Source organism: Ixodes scapularis, unplaced genomic scaffold (genome assembly GCF_016920785.2).
Source record: "Ixodes scapularis isolate PalLabHiFi unplaced genomic scaffold, ASM1692078v2 PGA_scaffold3__209_contigs__length_174095766, whole genome shotgun sequence".
NCBI lineage: Eukaryota > Metazoa > Arthropoda > Arachnida > Ixodida > Ixodidae > Ixodes > Ixodes scapularis.
Window position 1 is genome coordinate 82,671,584 of NW_024609868.1, and position 18,094 is coordinate 82,689,677.

Genomic DNA, 18,094 nt, shown 5'->3' on the forward strand with positions numbered 1-18,094 from the left:
AAATAAATCCCCGAAGGGGCAAGGAAGGACGACGGGTTTTTGACGATTATCGTTTGTGCCAGATTTGAAGCACGCTGCAGCCAGAGCTATTTATGGTAGATATGTTATACTTTTTTTAAGAATGATCTATGTAGAGCCTAGGTAAGTGCTGTCTTAAGATGTGATTATTGTTATTCAACGCGAGTTTCGAAGAAATGTCCAAACATGTATCTGCATGCAATTATGACCTAAACTTTATATTTATTTTCGTCTAAGTTGTTTGAGGTATCGCATTTAAATTAACACCACAGACAGTACATATCGTTGCCATCTGCAGAATACAAAATAATATATTTATTGTTTTTTCACGTTAAGGAATAAATTAACTCATGGGAGAAGATTTCTAATAGTGTTCAAGTTCAGCACGTCATTAAAAGAAAACTTTTTTTTTTTTTTCGCTTCACGTTTTTGGGACGTGTTTCTTTTAGCCTGTACACATTTTGGTAAAAGAAACTTGTTTTGAAGTTCTGAACCTCTGAATATGCAAGAATAGAACACTTCCGACGCATTCTTGATAGTTTTTTTTTCTCCTGCTTTTTATTCATGAATTTTTTTTTTTTTTTTTTAATTTTGACACAGGTGTTTAAGTCGAAAGGACAGCTTTGAACTTCCGTACCACTAAGCATGTGACGAGCAGAGCATTCTGACAACGAGTTTCTAACAATATCCATCTACGCAACCTTTTATGCAGTAAAGAGCGACAGTAGCTACACATATGCATAAATAATTTCAGATTAAAATAAGCTCGACCACGCCCTCTTTCCCCGTATTGTTTTCTTTAACAGTCCGAAATACCTGCAAGGGGGAGAAGGAGGCTGAAGCCTCCCCCCCCCCCCCGCTACCCTCTTTCCCCCCGTTTTTCCTCTTCCGACGCCACTTGTATGGTAGAACGCTCCTCGACCTCGAGTTGTGTCGGCTTTTGTGCTTTTTGCGAGGCGATTCCTCCGTCCCAGAAAATAAACCTCCAGGACAATTACAAACTTCACCGGATCGGATTACTACCAGCGCGCAAGGAGTGGCGAGCTAGTTTGCCAGGTCGCTTCAAGGTTTTTCTGAGCCTCAACCTCCTGCTCGCCCCTGGCCGTTTCGAACTGGATGAGTCTCGTAAAACAGTGTGTTCGTGCAATCACTACTGCGTGATGCAGGTTAAAGACCCCCCCCCCCCCCCCCCCCCCCCGAGGCTGGCGGTCACAATTCTGCACTGGCAAATATTCTAGCACGTCCGGGACACTCGTCGTCTCATTTAATTGCCTGACCAACTTCGCAGAATCTGGATATCACACCCTAACTTTTCTAAACTTGATTTTGTGAAAACAAGTGAGTCGTGAAAACGTTATTTGAAACTGAAACTGTCGAAAAACTTGAAAATCGGACTTCGAACTTTGAAAATTTGTATTAGAAAAAAATTCAAAATCTTAGAAATTCTTTTTTTTTTTTTTTTTTTTTTTTTTAATTTAGCGTTAAAAGAGAATTGAAACCTTCAAACTTTTCTAACTTTATGCAAAAAGAAATTCGAAATCTTCGAATTGTTCGAACTTCATGTCTATAAAAATTCGAAGCGTTCGAAGTTTTCAAATTTTTTTTACAAAGAATTTCGAAATCTTCGAATTTATCAAACCTGAAGTAAAAAATTATTCGAAATATTCGAATTCGAAATTTTAGAAACCGTGAAAGCTTCCATATTTTCGAATTTGAAACTCCGCTGTGGTCAAAAGTTGTGAATTTTTCGAAATCGAACCTCGGTCGGTACGAAAATATCGAAATTTTTCGAAATCGAACCTCAGTTCGCTTCGCAAATATCGAAACCTTTCGAAATCTAACCTAGGGTGGTTCGCGACATCCCTAGTTAAAGCCAACAGAAAGTTTTTATTATTTGCTTTGTTTAATTAAATGTTTCATGTAATCTATGTTAATTAACGCCATTAAAGACAAATTAAAGAATCATCTTTTTAATCTCGAGCTTTTGTTTTATGTTGTTGTGTACACTCCCCTCTTCAATGCCTAGAGGCCTTGAGGGTATGTATAAATACACAATTGCATAAATATATAAAGCCTCAATTTTACACTTTAGATCGATAAATGCATCATTAACGGCACCTGCAAAATGTGTGACATGGTACAGTCGGGGACAAAAGTCTCCAGGACACGCGAGCTGCGACTGAAACGCATTGCTCTGCCATCTGCCGGTGGGTCGCCAGGTTTCGAGATCACAGAAAAGCGCATGCGCGTCCTACTGTGCCTGCCAACATGTGCGCTTTCCCGCTCTTCTGCTGCGCAGCGCCTAACTCGGAATCGGGCGCGTGGTACCGCCTTGGAGATAGCGCTTACTGACATGGCACATATGAAGCAAGAAGCCACGGCAGCTCAACTGAGCGATAAACTCAACTGGTTATAAAACAAGGTGCGCTGACACGGCGAAATGCGGCGCAATGCCACAGGCGGTATCTCGAGTTTCGGAATGTGTAGCAGACGCTCATCAGCCGCCAGCGCTATCTCCGAGGCGGTACCACGCGCCCGATTCCGAGTTAGGCGCTGTGCCGCAGAAGAGCGGGAAAACACACATGTTTGCAGGCAGAGTAGGACGCGCATGCGCTTTTGTGTGATCTCGAAACCAGGCGACCCGCCGGCAGATGGCAGAGCAATGTGTTTCAGCCGCAGCTCGCGTGTCCTGGAGACTTTTGTCCCCGACTGTACATCAATCTGCTCATCACTCAGTATATAAGTTGTATACTAAAAAGGATCTTATCAACCCTTCCAGTGAAGGATAAGTTCCCAGTTCAGGTATGCAAACAGTGGTTCAAAAGACATAGTGCTATGTTATCAGAAGGGATCTGTGGCTGAAAGTGTTAGCATGCCACAGCTTGAACTATGTGGAGAAAAAGGTTGCATTAAAGAACCCAGGGGAACCCTGGGTTCAATCAATGCCATCTAGTCCACATAAATCCTCTTCACCACCCTCCTCTTTCTTCATGAAATGTCATCACACTACAATGATGTCAACTTGGCAACTGAGTAAGAGCCTGACACTGTGCATCTGCTGAACAGTGATGCAGCACTCGTGTCCCATTTTTGTTCGCACTTAACATTAGCTTGATGACCCCAAAATTAGAGTGCACAGGACTTTCTAGTCCAGATGATGTGGATTTATCCCTGCCTTCATTATAAACAGACTTTGCACCCAAGTATGGTCATCTAATCACCGCTGCAAGATGCATGTTTGAGACTCTGGGTTTAGAAATGTACTGCACAAGTTATGAACTGCTCCTATACACTGTTGAGCCAGTACTGCCAGATCTGAAGGATACAGAAACAAATTTCAGCTTTTCTTTTTAGCCTTACCTGATCTGGGTTGGTTCACTCTAGAGGTGTGGAGGCTATGAACTATGTATAACTATTTAATGCGAAGTACTATTAGCATACCTCGATTCTGAGAACCAATGTAGAAACCTGAACAAGGAACAAAGCGTGCCAACAAGGCACGCTTTTTCAATTAGGCTGCACATGAGGTACGAAACAGTGTAGAGAGAAATTAAAGGCCCTATTTAAAGAACTTACTTGAGGAAGAAGTCCTCGTCATCATCATCTTTCAACAATTTCTCCTGAAAAAAGAAAAAAAAAAAAGATTCAGTCGAGCGTTTGGAGGGTGCACTGCATGTTGGTCAGTGCAAGAATCGGTCCTGCTGTAAAGCTGTGCAGAGCAATCACGCTTTCCTCATGGTGTGTGGGTGCTTGTGACAGTGTATCTATGTGTGCTTGTGTGTGACTTTCTGTGTGCTTCATCTCTATCTTATTCTCAGTCTACTCTTCTTTTTTTTCCTAGTCTCAACCTATGCGCCGGCCGGTGTCAGGGGCACAAAACATGCACGGGCACAATGCCTTTCCCTAAACACCTGCACACCGAGCGGCACTGTACAAGAGAAGTGTAATAACATACAATACAATACAATTTCTGAACTAACTCAGACACCTGGGAAATTTTGAAAATTTGCAGCTAACCGCTAAAGAGAATACTGTGGGGGGCGGAGCTTCATACCCTCTTACTTTTCACGCCTCCGCTCTCGTGTGCATGGAGAAAAGTGTTTCTTGGTTGACCTGCTCACCATATTAACGGTCACTGGATTACCTACATCAGTGCGAGTCGACCTAGCATAGATCGCAGCACAGCTTTCTTCACACCCCAGATGCGTGATTCCTCGCTTACAACGTGCACGTAACCCTCTGTGTGAACGCGGGGTTTGAACTTGCATGTGGTATTGTACCAAACTGGAGACAAAATGACATTCTTAACCACTGTCAGAGTGCTGGCAGGGACAGTTGAATTGGTCAAGACAATGGCCAGATTACCTTCATGACACTTTGCTATCCATATGTCAACAGGATCAGTTTTTTTGCTTTTATTTCTAGAGCAAAACCTCTCACGATGGCCAAGACCTAGTTCTCTCTAGTTTCAACTAGGGCTGGGCATTTGATCGATTGACATACCAATTAATCGATTAATGCATTAATCGCAATTAATTTTTTTAACCGGTTAATCGGTAATATTTCAACGAACCAAAATAAAGTAAAAAGTAAACGCTTTCACCACGCAGACGTGGACGAGAACACCTCTATGAAGAGCAAACTTTAGGTCAGAATTTAGCCTAAAGTAAACTGTAGGGGGAAGATTTGTAACTCCTGACAAGGTGCTGAAGGTTACACGTCACCCGGCCACTTCAATAGCGTTTGAGTGCCCGTTTAGCGCAGCAGAGAGAGACTATAGTGTGATCAATCAAAGGAGGTCGCTCTTGCCGGATAATATAACCAAATCTTTTACCTCATGCAGCTGAAGTAATAATGTGTCAGTGCCTTCAAACTCTTCTTAACTACACATCAAGATTGATTCATAATAAAACTTGTGTATTAGGCCCTTTACCTCATGTTCAGCAAAGGCAAAAACAGAAAACAAATATTAATTTCTGACTTTTTAAAATATTATGCATAGAAATTAACGAGACTGATTAATTGATTATTTAATCAATTAAAAGGTGGCGATTAATCGGGTTAAAACTTTTAATTGACGCCCAGCCCTAGTTTCAATTGTGGAAGTTAAGAATTCTAAAACATTTCATAACTGTCAACAAGAAAAGGCTCTATTTGCTCTATGCCCTGTTAGAAAACAAATTTTTTTAAATCTTTAGGAAACACAAATGAAAGTGCAACTTTATTGCACATAATGCCGTTTCACTCTACCAATAAGTTACCTTTGTTTACCGGTACACTTGTAAAAAAACGGCAGGCAATATTAGGAGAAAGCCTGTACAATGAATGAGGAAACATCAATGCAAGTTATGCTAAAGCAATACATGGAGAATACATATTTGTCCCAGGAACACAGTGCTGAACAATAAAGAAATTTCCTCTTTCTATCTTTTGCTTGAGGACAAAACTATATCTATACCTTATCACCATGTTACTTGTCCTTTGGTATATTTTGCTGATGATTTCAACATTGCTAGCTGTACAATCTCTATAGGGGAGTATTCACACGACATCAGTATAGCTTACTATTGTTGCTGTTAGTCATCATTGCATAGCAGAAAAAAGTGATTGCTGTAAAAGCACAAATACAACATTCTGAGGGGCACCTATGATTAGTATGCCCTATGCCAAGGTTTGTACTTTACACCTCAATACCTGGTTGCAAATAAAGGCCTCATGGCACTTAACCAGAGGTGGTCATCTTGAGAAAAACAAAGTCGGATCTTTCTGTCAATGTAACTATACTTTTAATATAATTGGAGAAACCTCAAATATAGAGCACTTTTACACAACACACTTTTGGCTCAAAATCTCGCCGAAATTCATGCTAGGAGCCTTTGCCCTATCTGTTTATTTGTGTGGAGGCAGTGTTTTCTAACCTGCTATAAGGATTTCCTTGCATTATGACCGAATGTCTCCCAAAGTAGGCGGTGAAAGAAAAAAAGAAGTGTCTGCTATGATTGTTGGTTTTAACTTAGAGTTGAAGGCCGACCTACATAAGTATTTTCTGCCAGGCAGAACATCCTTTTCCAGTGTCCTTCTCTCCGTACAGACCTCCAAGCTACTTTCAGCAGAAGGGGGGGAATCTCTTCCTTTCTCGAATGAAAAGGAGAAATAGAGGGGCAACTTCATCCTTTCTGGCTGCTCATCGGGCATCAAAGGAACTGTGCAACCATTTTAACGTTGAAAGAATTTGAATTTTCTACTTTTGACATTGTTTATCTTGTCACAAAGGACAGAAAACACATCCCTTTCTTTCAAAATGTTGCGATTCCGCCGCATAATCGCGAAACAAAAATGAGAATATTTCCCGATCTGCAGCCGAGAGAGGCAGCCATGAGAACCACGCGGCATGACGTTAATGGGGGACTCGCAAAAAGACAGGAAGTTGTGCAAATACCTGCTCAATAAAATATAATTTTTCTTTAAATCTTGTCGTTCCAACATAAATATAAATGCATCAAAAACCTGGTACCATCAACAAAAGTTTTATTATACGGAGTTTTAGTGGAGCCGAGGCCAACAGAACTGTCAGCTCTATCTGCTACCGCAAACAGCCGCCAGAAGCCAGAGGGGGAAGGGGGCAGATTTGGCAGAGCCGGACGGGGATGGCCGGACCCGGATGAGGCTTTCCTCCCTTTGCCATGTTGATCGCGCTGCGCAAGCAGGTGGTCATGTGGTTGCGAGCGGGCGAGTTCTCCCTGCTCACTGATGGCTCTAGGGAGAGAGCTTCACCGGAACCCCGCGTGTCCCCCATTCACGTCCCAGCGCACGTGACTCGGAAGATGATGAAGGAGTTGAGAGGTGCCGAAAACCTCAATCTTTGTCCATTTTTAAAATGAAAACTAGGACATGCAGGCAAAAGCGGTTTTTTACGCTTTACTTCAGAGAGGTCAAGACACCTGCTCCCAAATTATTTAAGCAAAGCACTGACATTGTTGCACAGCTCCTTTAAAAAGAGGCGATGTTCGGGAAATCCGCTTGGCAAGAGCCAAAATGCGAGGCGACTCCAAGGAGACAAAAAAAATGGAATGACCATGGGTCTACGTGACCCAAATACATTCCTGATTGCGCTTCGGCAGAGCCACTCTCCATTCTTCAGCATTTTGTCAACACCAAAACAATGCTAATGATCAACTAACTGCTCATATACAAAGAAACAAGGAAACTGGTAAAAAAGGTTCACCAGCCTTACTACAAAATGCTTATTGGGAGCGAAAAAGTGTTACGTGAAACTGCTCTCTACAATGATGAAAAAGATATCAAACTTTTGCGAATGTCTACTACTATAGTCAGTGTTGGGTAAAGGACATCTAAAAAGTACTTTAAGTAAGGTACAAAGTAAATGAGATGCGATGTACTTCAAGTAAAGTAGTAAGAACACTAGTTGCAATGTACTTCAACTAAAGTACTATAAATAGAATGTGCTCTCAAAGTAAAGTACAAGTACTTTATAACACAATCTTTCATGATGCCCTTTTATTCCCTACACAGTGAGTTTTTAACTGGTAGGCGTTGCCCCGGGGGTAATCGGGGGTGCACCGCTTATTTGGGAATTGGCGGCGAATACTGAATAAAGTCAAGTGGCCAAAAAGAAGTTATTTCGAAAAAAGGCACCAAAATCAGAAGTCCCTCCAACTTCTGAATTTGCCGCTGCTTGCTCTGGTTTGTTGCCCCCAAGGGGTTTAAATGTACTTGGAGAGAGTATGTGGCGGCCCCATAGCTTCCACAAGCAATCCTCTCAAAGAGGAGTGTCCTCTCTTCAACGAAAAAACTGAGTGTGCAGGCAAGCTGGTGAAAATTAATCATAATGTGACATCTGACACTGTGGTGTAAAAAAATTAAGGAACTTTCAAGTTGAAGGAAAGGACAATAGAGCAGAATGTCCCAAAACATAGAGACGTTCTCCTCTGTTGTCCTTTTCTACGACTCGAAAGTTTCTAAATTTTTCCAAACCACAGTTACAGATGTTACATTAAGGTTAAATGACCTCTCCTAATATTTTAATCTCTTTGCTTGCGCTGACCGTACCAGAGCTAGCAAGAGTTTGAAAAGCTACAATAAAGCACCCCCCCCCCCCCCCCCCACAAACAAAAGGAGCGATCTGTCGTCTGCTCGCGTTTCTGGTGAGAGTAGAATGTCCGTCTCAATATTTCTTCAGGATTGACAAAGCATCAATTTGTGATACAAATTTAACAGAACCAAATTTGGAAAATGTGCTTTCAAGTCGGGAGTTGTATTCTCCTAAATGTACCAGAAAAAAAAACCATTATACATAGTACAAGTACATATACTCAGAGAATGTACTTCAAGTAAAGTACAAGTTTCCTAAACATGCTTAAAGGGACCCTGCAAGCACATTTTTACTGGCTTTTAATTTGCACCAAACCTGAGCGCACTGACCGTAGTAACTTAATGTAACTTTTCTTTTCTCGAAATTCGCTTCATTTTAAAAGTTATTGGCAAATTAAAATTACAAAAACAAGCAAAAAATAACTTCCCTCATGACGTCCTTGGTTGCTTGAGAGGCCGTGAACTAGAGGAGGGATATAGTGAACTCAGCGACCGCTCACGGCTGCCGCATTGCGTGTCGACGGCGCGTGAGGGTGCCACTAAAGCGTGTTCTGGATAGGCTGTATACAAGCGGGCAGCCAGAGCGGCTCTCATTGCATTTGCTGCGCGATTAAACCCTAATTCGGCATGACACTTCATTGGCCACAAACGACAGCAAACACGGAGTAAAGATCAGTTCAGAAAGAGAGCCACTTAGCGCTGCCATACCGCGAAACGGCCAAAACACAAGACAAAGCTACTCGCTGAAGGCCTTCAGAACGCTCGGAGCCAGTCGGATCCTCCAGTCCGTAAATGACCGCAGCGCCGCCGCGTACATCCGGGATCTTTCTGTGTCGGCGCCTGATCCCGCTACTCTTTTCTAGTATGCGCCGCCTTTTCCACCGCTTGGTGGCGGGTATGTCAACGGGTCATTTCTTGTTTCCGTACTTTATAAACTGCATTTGTTTCTTTTCTGATCTAAAATACTAAACAAAAACTACTTTTATAAATAATTTAAATGGTTTGTGCCACTTGTGTTTTGTATTTCGACTAAAAAGAAGCTCTTAGCGGCTCTGACCAGTAGTAAGCCCAGGACCAAAGACGTCACATTTCGTGCGCTTTCGGTACCGCGGGTCGCCCTTGTCGGTGGATGAGGTTTCCGCGTCGTCCGGTTAAAATATGATGCACCGATATTTAGTTACTCTCTCCGTGCCCGCTGGCTTGCCCGAACCCCAAGAGACGTGGAAACCGCAAAAAAGGTAGACGCTTAAATATGATTGCAGGGTCCCATTAACCAGTACACTCGGCATTAAACCTGTCTAGAGCGCGGGAGCGGTGCGCTCCGAACTGTGCATGTGACATCTGCGCATGCGACATCTGCCAGCCGGCGGAGCGTGCAGAAGGGGCGGCACAAATGTTGGTATCTGCCCAGTGCTGCACAATGGTGGCACATGCTCAGAGGCGCGCTATATGTAGCACGCGCAGTCCGGAGTGCACCGCTCCCTCGCTCTTTTCTATGCCGGGTCTCTGGAACGCACTGTTGCCTTCCGATGCACATTCGCTGTATGTGGACGCTCGAAGCTCACAAGACGCCGAAGATATATGTCAAAGCTAGGAAGCTCATGCTGGATGTGGGATGACCAAAAGACCTCACTGCCGTCCTATTCTGTCAGTGACTATGCCTGTCACAAATACAGAATGCAAATATCGAGATTGGTTTAACAACCCAGTCTTTACTATAAAGCTGTTATACTTAGTTCTTGCTTACAAGACAACAATGAGTTCAAGATATGCATTCAGATTCGAGACAACCAATAAGATAGATGAGCAGAGTTGCACGTTTTCTATGTTTATGCTTTTGTGGGATTGGTGGGATTCTTTCGAAATTTATTTAACTAGCAAATTAGACAGCTCTCAATCTTTATATATTTTGCTAAGATGATAACTTACTGATTTTCTGGCATCTCTAGATAAACCTAACTATAAAACAAAATTGCAATGAAACACTTTTGTACCAGTCAATGCCTCCAATTCACCGTTACACTTTCGTAATGTCAAAAAGCGGAACAGGTACTGCAACGGCTTGTTTCATCTCACCTCGTTCTAATAGAGACAGCTGTACAGTCACCATCACAATGAAAGACCCACCCGGAGCAGGCGGCCAAGACGGCGACTACCTGCTTGCGCTTTGGGCAACCTCAAGTCGCTTCAAGGGGAGGGAAACTGCTTTGACGGTGTGAGCGCATTCCTCGAGCATGGGGGTTTCCGGTGTTCGACGTCATGACGTCGAACACCAGAACTCACCTACAAGAACTTTGGGAGTGCTAACACGACTAAATGTCGCTGCCCAAAATGGGAAAGCCTTTCAAGAAATGGGCGAGGCTCATGCATCTATCTACTTAACCTGACCTTATCAAAGGGCCATTCAGCACAAACAACTACAAGATCAGCCCCCTCCCTGCTTTGTGGCAGGTTTGCCGCGATTTTATTTTGAAACCTTTCCCCTGAAATATTGGTGCCTCATCAATTTTTAATTATCCTTCTAATGTTCGCCATTTCGATGTTTTTCAGCAAAACATTTGGCGGGCAATTTTCGGCATTTCTTTGGTAACTGCCGAGAATGCTGCACACTAGAGATACGTTAACGTCAGCACAAGCCACGCATCGAAACGAATCTGACAGGACATTCAGAATACGCTATGTTTCGAAGGCGTACGTTGTTAAAACGACACAACGTTTACCACCTCTGCAATATTCTACAAGCGATGTGTCAACGTACCCTCTCGGGCTCGGCAGCTTCGGAGACATCCTCCTCGGAGAGGTACCTTCTGAACTTCGGGGGCATTCTTGAACTGCGCTACGAGAAATATAAGGGAGCATCAATTGAGGAGGGGGCATAGCCGAGTGCACAACACAAACGCCTCACTGTTAAATTAGCGAAGATAATGGTGCAAACGAGAGCTTTATTAACAAGAAAGACCGTTACTGCAGGAAAAATCGCACGTTATAGAATACTCGCAGCTTTATGAACCCCGTGGAGGTAATAAACAGGGCAACAGGGGCCGAGTTTTACATACAGTGTAGTGGGACTTCTCTGAAAGAGCCCTATCCGTCATGAACAGGTTGGACGGCTCGTTCGGTTCGATACTCGAATGAGCGACAACCACTTACTTGTCGGAGTCGAAACTATCGTATCCACGTAGTTCACATAGAATGAAAACGCTGGTGGAAACAACAGTAAAAACCCACAACTCACCGTCTTTACGCTTCCATCTGTTGTCAATTTGCGGCGTCTGTATCCCTCTGGTGACAGGCTGTTGTGGAAGTACCGAGTGAATTTGCCAATTTGGAAAAGAATAACCCTCGTTTTGCCAGAATATCATATAAATTTGTATTCGGCGGGTAGTTAAATTTAGTGGGCCCGTACTAACTAAGCCAATAGTAATAAAAAATAAACTTTTTATTTACTTCCATGCGTCTTATTCGCGGGACTGCGCCAGCCCACCGGCCACACTGACGCGCAACAGCGCAACGGTGCAAAGCGTGGGATCAGTAAGGGGCCCTAATCTACATGGAGGGACCAAACAGAACCAAAGGACCGGGACATCGCCACCTGCTGCGATGGGCCAGCTCCGCACCGGCGATGGCCTGGACCCTGGTCCCTGGGTCCCGCCGTAAATCAGGGCCCTTGTACGCATCACAAAAAAAAGAAAAAAAAAAAAAAAAAAAAAAAAAAGTAGTTGATTACATTTAATTTATTTCGTTGAAAATTTAGCCTACTAAAAGTAAAAGTGAGTTATGCTTTATTCCCACCTTATAAAGCTTAGCTAACAGTTGCTTTTCAAAGTTCGCGTCAGTCATCTTCCAGTGCTGCCAGCAGCAACGCTTCACGCTTGACTGTCGCAGTTTAGAGAAGTTACGTACGGTACCCTGTGCAATCGAATTTGTTTTGCTTGGCAAAAACAAGTAGGAATGACCAGCAGGATGGGATCATCACATGCAAGCATCTATCGATTGAAGCAATCTTGAAATCCTCTGAGGATGAGCACTTTATTATTTGTCTCGCCTGTAGAAACGCCCCAAGCAGTCACTAAAGTTTCAATCGAGAAATTTGAACTGTTTTCCATGTCTACAATCAAGCATGGTTCACAGTCACACATATTGGATATAAAATTAATGAGATTGGAAAATACGCAAAAAAAAAAAAACGAAGAACTCACCCTGTGTATTAAAAAAGGTCCTTACCGTTTGTGGACACCGTTCAAAAGCGCATTCAGTAGCCCTGTTCAAAACCGCACGCACGCGATATGATATGATGTTCGATACGAAGCTGCATTGCGCTAGGTCACAGACACGATTGCAGACCGTCGAGGCAAGGAAGTCTGCAGTCGATGGTTCAGTTCAACAGGAAATAGCAAGAGCGAGGAGAAACCGCTGTGCACAAACAAAAACATGCATTGATGTGGAGAGGGTAATATTGAAGTTCCACATTTTGCGCCCATCTTTCAGATATAAAGAAAATGTTCTTTTCTGACCGGCCTCTTTCTTGCTGCAAAAAGGGAAGGACCACTCCCGCCCCCCCCCTCCCCCCCAAAAAAAAGAAAAAGATAAAATTAAATAAAACAATTAAAAAATTATCACCATGCAGTCGGAACTGCTGTATTCGGTAGTGGAAAAGGGGCGGGGGGGGGGGGGGGGGGTTCTATCTAATAGTTTTAGCGCCTCTGCATGGTGATGATTTTTTTAAATTAGTTTGTTCATTATGACACATTTACCGATGCGTCACAGAGAATATCCGTTTTCACGTTATGAGCAAGCACCCGGTGAAAATGGTTTTGAAAATCTGTGTGACTCGATCGCGTCAAGAGTAGCAAACCGTTCGTCACCCCTTTGTCCAGAGGCTTGTTTAATGTATGTCGAGCGGAAATAAGCCATCTGGACCTGGTGCAGAAGTGTTGATCATTTTAGAGCAGAGCGCACAAGAAACCGAGACAAGAAGGCACGCACGATAGACGAGCGCTCACTGGTAATTGGGCGTTTATTTTGACATTGTAAACGTTCAGTGGTGAGAGAGCGCGCGTCTGCCGTACGTGTCTTCGTTCTTTTTATATATATATATATATATATATATATATATATATATATGCTCCATATTTCCCGCTCTGTTTTATAATTAGCCATGTGGTGACCTCATTCAGGAACTTCAGTTTGTCCGTAGAGTTGGTCCAGAAGAATCACATCAGTGCCGTCGTGAAATCGTCTACTCTGTCGTACCTTGCCGGGAATAAAGCACGCCCGTGCAAATAATTTATGGTACACTCGAGTAGAAGAAATACAGAGAGAAATAATTTAACAGCAGTAACTGCAACTAGCAGCACATCGGCAGGCTGGCGCCTCTTGCGGAGCAAAATTTCTGCTAAACCTCAAAACATCACTCATGCAGTTATATCTCTAATGGATTGCCGTTTTGGGGGGGAAACGTGCACGATTAAACAAGGCCGACTAGGCATCTCATGTCACGATTCTCATTCCCTCTCCCCTTCGCTTCGTCTCCTCGAGAAGGCGAACCGAAGCGAGGAGGAGAGAAGCGAGGCGTTCCCTCATCCTCAACTGTTCCAGGAGAATCATAACGTCACATTCCTCACTTGATCGCGCCCTTCTTTTCCAAAAATACGGCCATCCGTTTGAGATATCGATCTGTCAGTGATGTTCTGGAATTTCTAGCGTCCCGCTCAACACTTCTGCGACCTTATCTTGTGAAATACATATTTCGGTTCAGAATCTCTTTAAAGGGCAACTCCGCTTCATTTTTGATATTTAGAAAACTATGTAGCCCTCTTAAGTATCATATAGAAAGACCCCATGTCAAATATTACGATCTAATTCCGTTTATATATTTAATAAACTGGCCAGCAAACCTTCAAGTGAGCCAAGTCGCCGAAATCTGCCAACTCTAGTGTGCGAGGTGAGGCGCAATCGTCAGTGCAGTCAATGCGACGGAGCTTGAGCGGCAAACGTTGAGCCATACATCAGAGGCATGACTACGTCATTCTCACGTTTTGTTCGTTTTTTATTCCTCAGAGCGAAATTGAACGATGACGTCATGAGTTTCTCCTCCCGGTGTTGGCTGACCGGGCGTTCACGTGATCACCGTAACGCGGATGCGCTAGTTTGCGCTGCCCTGCGCGCTTATCGGTCTGTTTCTCCTCTCTCCCTCTCTTTCGTCTTCTCCCCTTCCCCCTCTCCCCCGGGCCATCACCGTCCACTCCATGCGAAGCGACCTGCCCGCGTCGCGTGTCCTGTCCCTCGCCCCTCCCCCCCCCCCCCCCCCCCCCCGAACGTCACAAGACCACGTGGTTCGACGTGACGTGGCCATGACTCTGACGACCCAAGACCAACGTTGCCTGACGCAGCCGAAGTTTCGGTTTCGATATCAGCTGATGTTTAAATTAGGATTACACAAATAATATTCCATATTTCGCGAATCCGAAGACGCAGAGTTGTTGAGTAGTGCTTTGTGAATTTGAATCACATGTAAGCCCAAATTTTTCGGAATTGAGCGGAGTTGCCCTTTAAAGGGACGGTGAACCGAAATTTGGATTTCAGAAAACATGCCGGAGCTATAGGTGGGACGCTACAATTCGTACAACACTACTCGTAAGGCGATATCTCGAATCGACAACCGTATTTTATGAAAAAAAAAAAAAAAAAAGAAAAAAAGGCGAGATTGAACCAGGCCGACGAGGCGCGTGACGTCAAAATATCTCGTTTCCTCTCCTCTTCGTTTTGTCCCTCAAGGCGGCGAGGGGGAGACGACGCGAGGCCGTTCCCCCTCATTCTCGACTCTTCTCGGAGAAACAAGACATAAACATATCTGTCAAATGCGCCTCCTTTTGTTTTTGAAAAATGCAGTCATCTGTTCGATATATCGTAGCATGAGTGATGTTTTGGTGCCTGTAGCATCCCGTTGTACGCTTTTGCCGCCGTGCTTCGTGGAATCCAGATTTCGGTTCAGCATCCCTTTAAAGGGGCACGGAAACGAAAATTTAAATATTCAAATTTCGTTCGAAAACGAGTCAAGCACGACGGATAATAACCGTAAATGATAATCACCCGTTTGTATTTTGAACGACTGGCTATATTTTTCGTTCCAAACGGTGCACTCGAGCAAGCGCTCGAAGAGAAGCGAACGGAGAGCGCGATGCGTCATGACTCATGGGATATCCGGTGCAGTGGCGTACCAACTTGTTTTTGAGTGGGGGGGCAAACCAGACCCTCTCCCCCCCCCCCCCCCCCCCAAATCGAAAATTCGGCGCAACTTTTGTCCAACTTTTCTAAAGATTTGGCAATGATTCGGCAAAATTACAACATTACCAGACTTAACATTGATATTTTGTTTTTTCTCACGAAAAAAACTTTGCTTCTTCTTCTTAAAATAAATACAACTTGTAGTGCCTATTGAAAGAGTTATGACTAAATAAGGTGATATTCTAGAAGATAATTGTATCGATGTCGCTTTTGTGTGTTTACTTGTAATTTTGGTGTATGCTTCCAGAAAGTGGCGTGACAACGAGGTTGGGTAGTAGCCGGCACAGTCACGAATCACACTACGAAAGCTTTGATTTTGAGGCTTCATCAGCGCACGCCTGCAAGTGTGTTTACATTGTTAAAATAAAGGCAATCACTGCGTTCTTACTTTCTCTGGTAGTCGCCGTTTCGTGCGCGAAAACGGATGCAACGGTTGCTGAGCCTTCACCAGAAGAGATAACAATATTGTAAATATGCATGTTTTTCGATTTGAGTCACTTGACGTCAGCTTTGCATGAAAGTGCGCGTTCCATATTCGCAACGTGCCGTTTTTAACTTTTAAAATTCCGGTTTCTGGTGTTCGGACACACACGGACGTTTAGGAAGATGGGGAGAGTTAGGAATGGTCGGATGTGCAACGTCGACCATGATAGTTCTGTGTTTAACGAATATTTTTCATCAGTGTTTACTAACGAGTGCTTGGACTCCGTCCCCACTCTCCCTGAAGAGCTTTACGAGCGCATGCATCCTATTAACGTTAACTCCGCCGGTATTATAATATTGATTGATAAACTAAAACTTACTTCGTCCGCTGGAACCGATAACATCAACTCTAAAATTCAAAAGAAACACCAGTGTTATTTCGAGTGAGTATTTAAAACTTATCTTTATTCAGTCCTTATCTCAAAGGTGCCTTCCATCTGACGAAAAGGTGGGAAGGGTAATTCCCAGTCTTTAAACAGGGCAGCCGCTCTTCCGCATCTAATTATCGCCCTAATTCATTGACTTCAATTTCTTGCAAACTACTTGAGCATATCCTCTACTCCAATATCATGAGGCACCTATCATCCCATTTCTTTTCTTTAAACAGCAGCACGGTTTTCAAAAAGGTACACTCTCCGGCAATATGAAAGACCCACTGGGAGCGCGTGGCCGAGGCGGTGGCTGGCGGGGGCGCTGCGAGCCCTCCGGGCAATTCCATTCTGCTTCGAGGGGAGGACGCTCACTCGGGCTCAGATAAAGCGAAACGCGCTTATCAGTTTGTGCCGAGTGCCGAATGAGCGTCCTCCCCTCGAAGCAGAATGGAACTGCCCGGAGCGCTCGCAGCGCCCCCACCAGCCACCGCCTCGGCCACGCGCTCCCAGTGGGTCTTTCATATCGCCGGAGACTGTACTTTCCTGCGAAACACAACTCTGCGACTTCATCCATGACTTGCACACTAACCTTGAACCTTGAACCTTGAAATGAAAAAACTGACGCAGTTTTTTTTTTTTTTTTTTCCAAAGCGTTCGGCCGTGTTTTTTATCAACGCCTTCTTTCTAAGCTATCATCTTTTTGCCTCGACCAAATAACCATTTGCATAGATTCGTGGCTTTCTTTTTTCCCGTGTACAGGTCACGTCCATGATGATCATGAATCTTCCTTAATAAATGTATCTCCTGGTGTTCCCCTGGGGTTCGTACTTGGGCCCTTACTCTTTTTAATATTTATTAATGACATCCCCATTGGGATTTCTTCAAAAAACCGCTTTTTCGCCGACGACTGCGTCATCCATAACAAAGTAACTTGTGTGCAAAATAATAACCAGCTTCAGGAAGATCTAGAGAAAATTAACAATTGGTGCAAAGAGTGGATTATGTCATTAAACAAGTATAAACGCAAACTAATCCACTTCACCAAGAAAAAAAAACAAACACTGTCATTTAATTGCTTCTTGTACTCCGATCTGATTGAGACCGCTACTGTGTATAAATACCTTGGTGTAAGACTAACATCTGACCTTCCCTAAAATAACCACATTGAAGTCATTACTGCCGATTCATCTGGAACTCTTGGACTAAGCAGACGTAACTTAAAAAGGGCTCCACCCTTTGTTCGTAAGCTAACCTTGGACACGTACGCCAGACCAAAAATAGAATATGCTTCAACCATCTGGAATACCCATCGACTGTACCTCATCAATACCCTGTAGAGGCAGTTCAGAACAGAGCTGCTCGCTTCATTTCATCCACTTATGACTTTTTTTTTCAGTGTCTCAGCGCTAAAAACTGAACTAACCATGTCCTCTTTGCAGCTTCGCAGAAAAGTCTCTCAGCTGTGCTTTATTCACAAAATCTACTACCACATTCCCGACCTCAAAACCACTTTGTTATTACCCCCCGACCGAACATCTTCTCGCCTCAACAACGTCTGCACCATCAAGCACATTTCTGACTCTACTAACGCTTTCAATTGGTCATTCCTTTCTCAAGCCATCAGCCACTGGAACAGTCCCCCATCCTCCATTGTCACCATCTTGGACCCTGCTGATTTCTCCTCTGCAGTAAAACTACACCTTTCTTGGCCCATGTGATGGTGTGCGGGGCTAGGCAGATAGGTGAAAACCCTTACGCAGAGCGCCTGCCGGGCCAGACTTGTACGTAGTTCAACTACTTTACTCAAGTTACTGTAGTTTAAC

The 18,094-nt window shown here is 43.8% G+C and overlaps 1 protein-coding gene across 2 annotated transcripts in view; it reads right to left on the reverse strand.

The window, feature by feature from the left end:
• LOC115331309 (vesicle-associated membrane protein 4) overlaps positions 1-11,447 on the reverse strand; it is a 52,546-nt gene extending 41,099 nt beyond the window's left edge. Inside the window, exons 1-3 of one of the 2 annotated variants that reach the window (XM_029993411.4) lie at positions 11,366-11,447; positions 10,889-10,966; positions 3,595-3,638 (exon numbers count right to left, since the gene is read on the reverse strand). In XM_029993411.4, the coding sequence (XP_029849271.1) occupies positions 3,595-3,638; positions 10,889-10,954 (110 nt within the window). In that variant the 5' untranslated portion in view covers positions 10,955-10,966; positions 11,366-11,447. The remainder of the gene's footprint in view (positions 1-3,594; positions 3,639-10,888; positions 10,967-11,365) is intronic. The other variant, XM_029993418.4, reaches the window with a different exon arrangement.
• Positions 11,448-18,094: the final 6,647 nt, after the last annotated feature.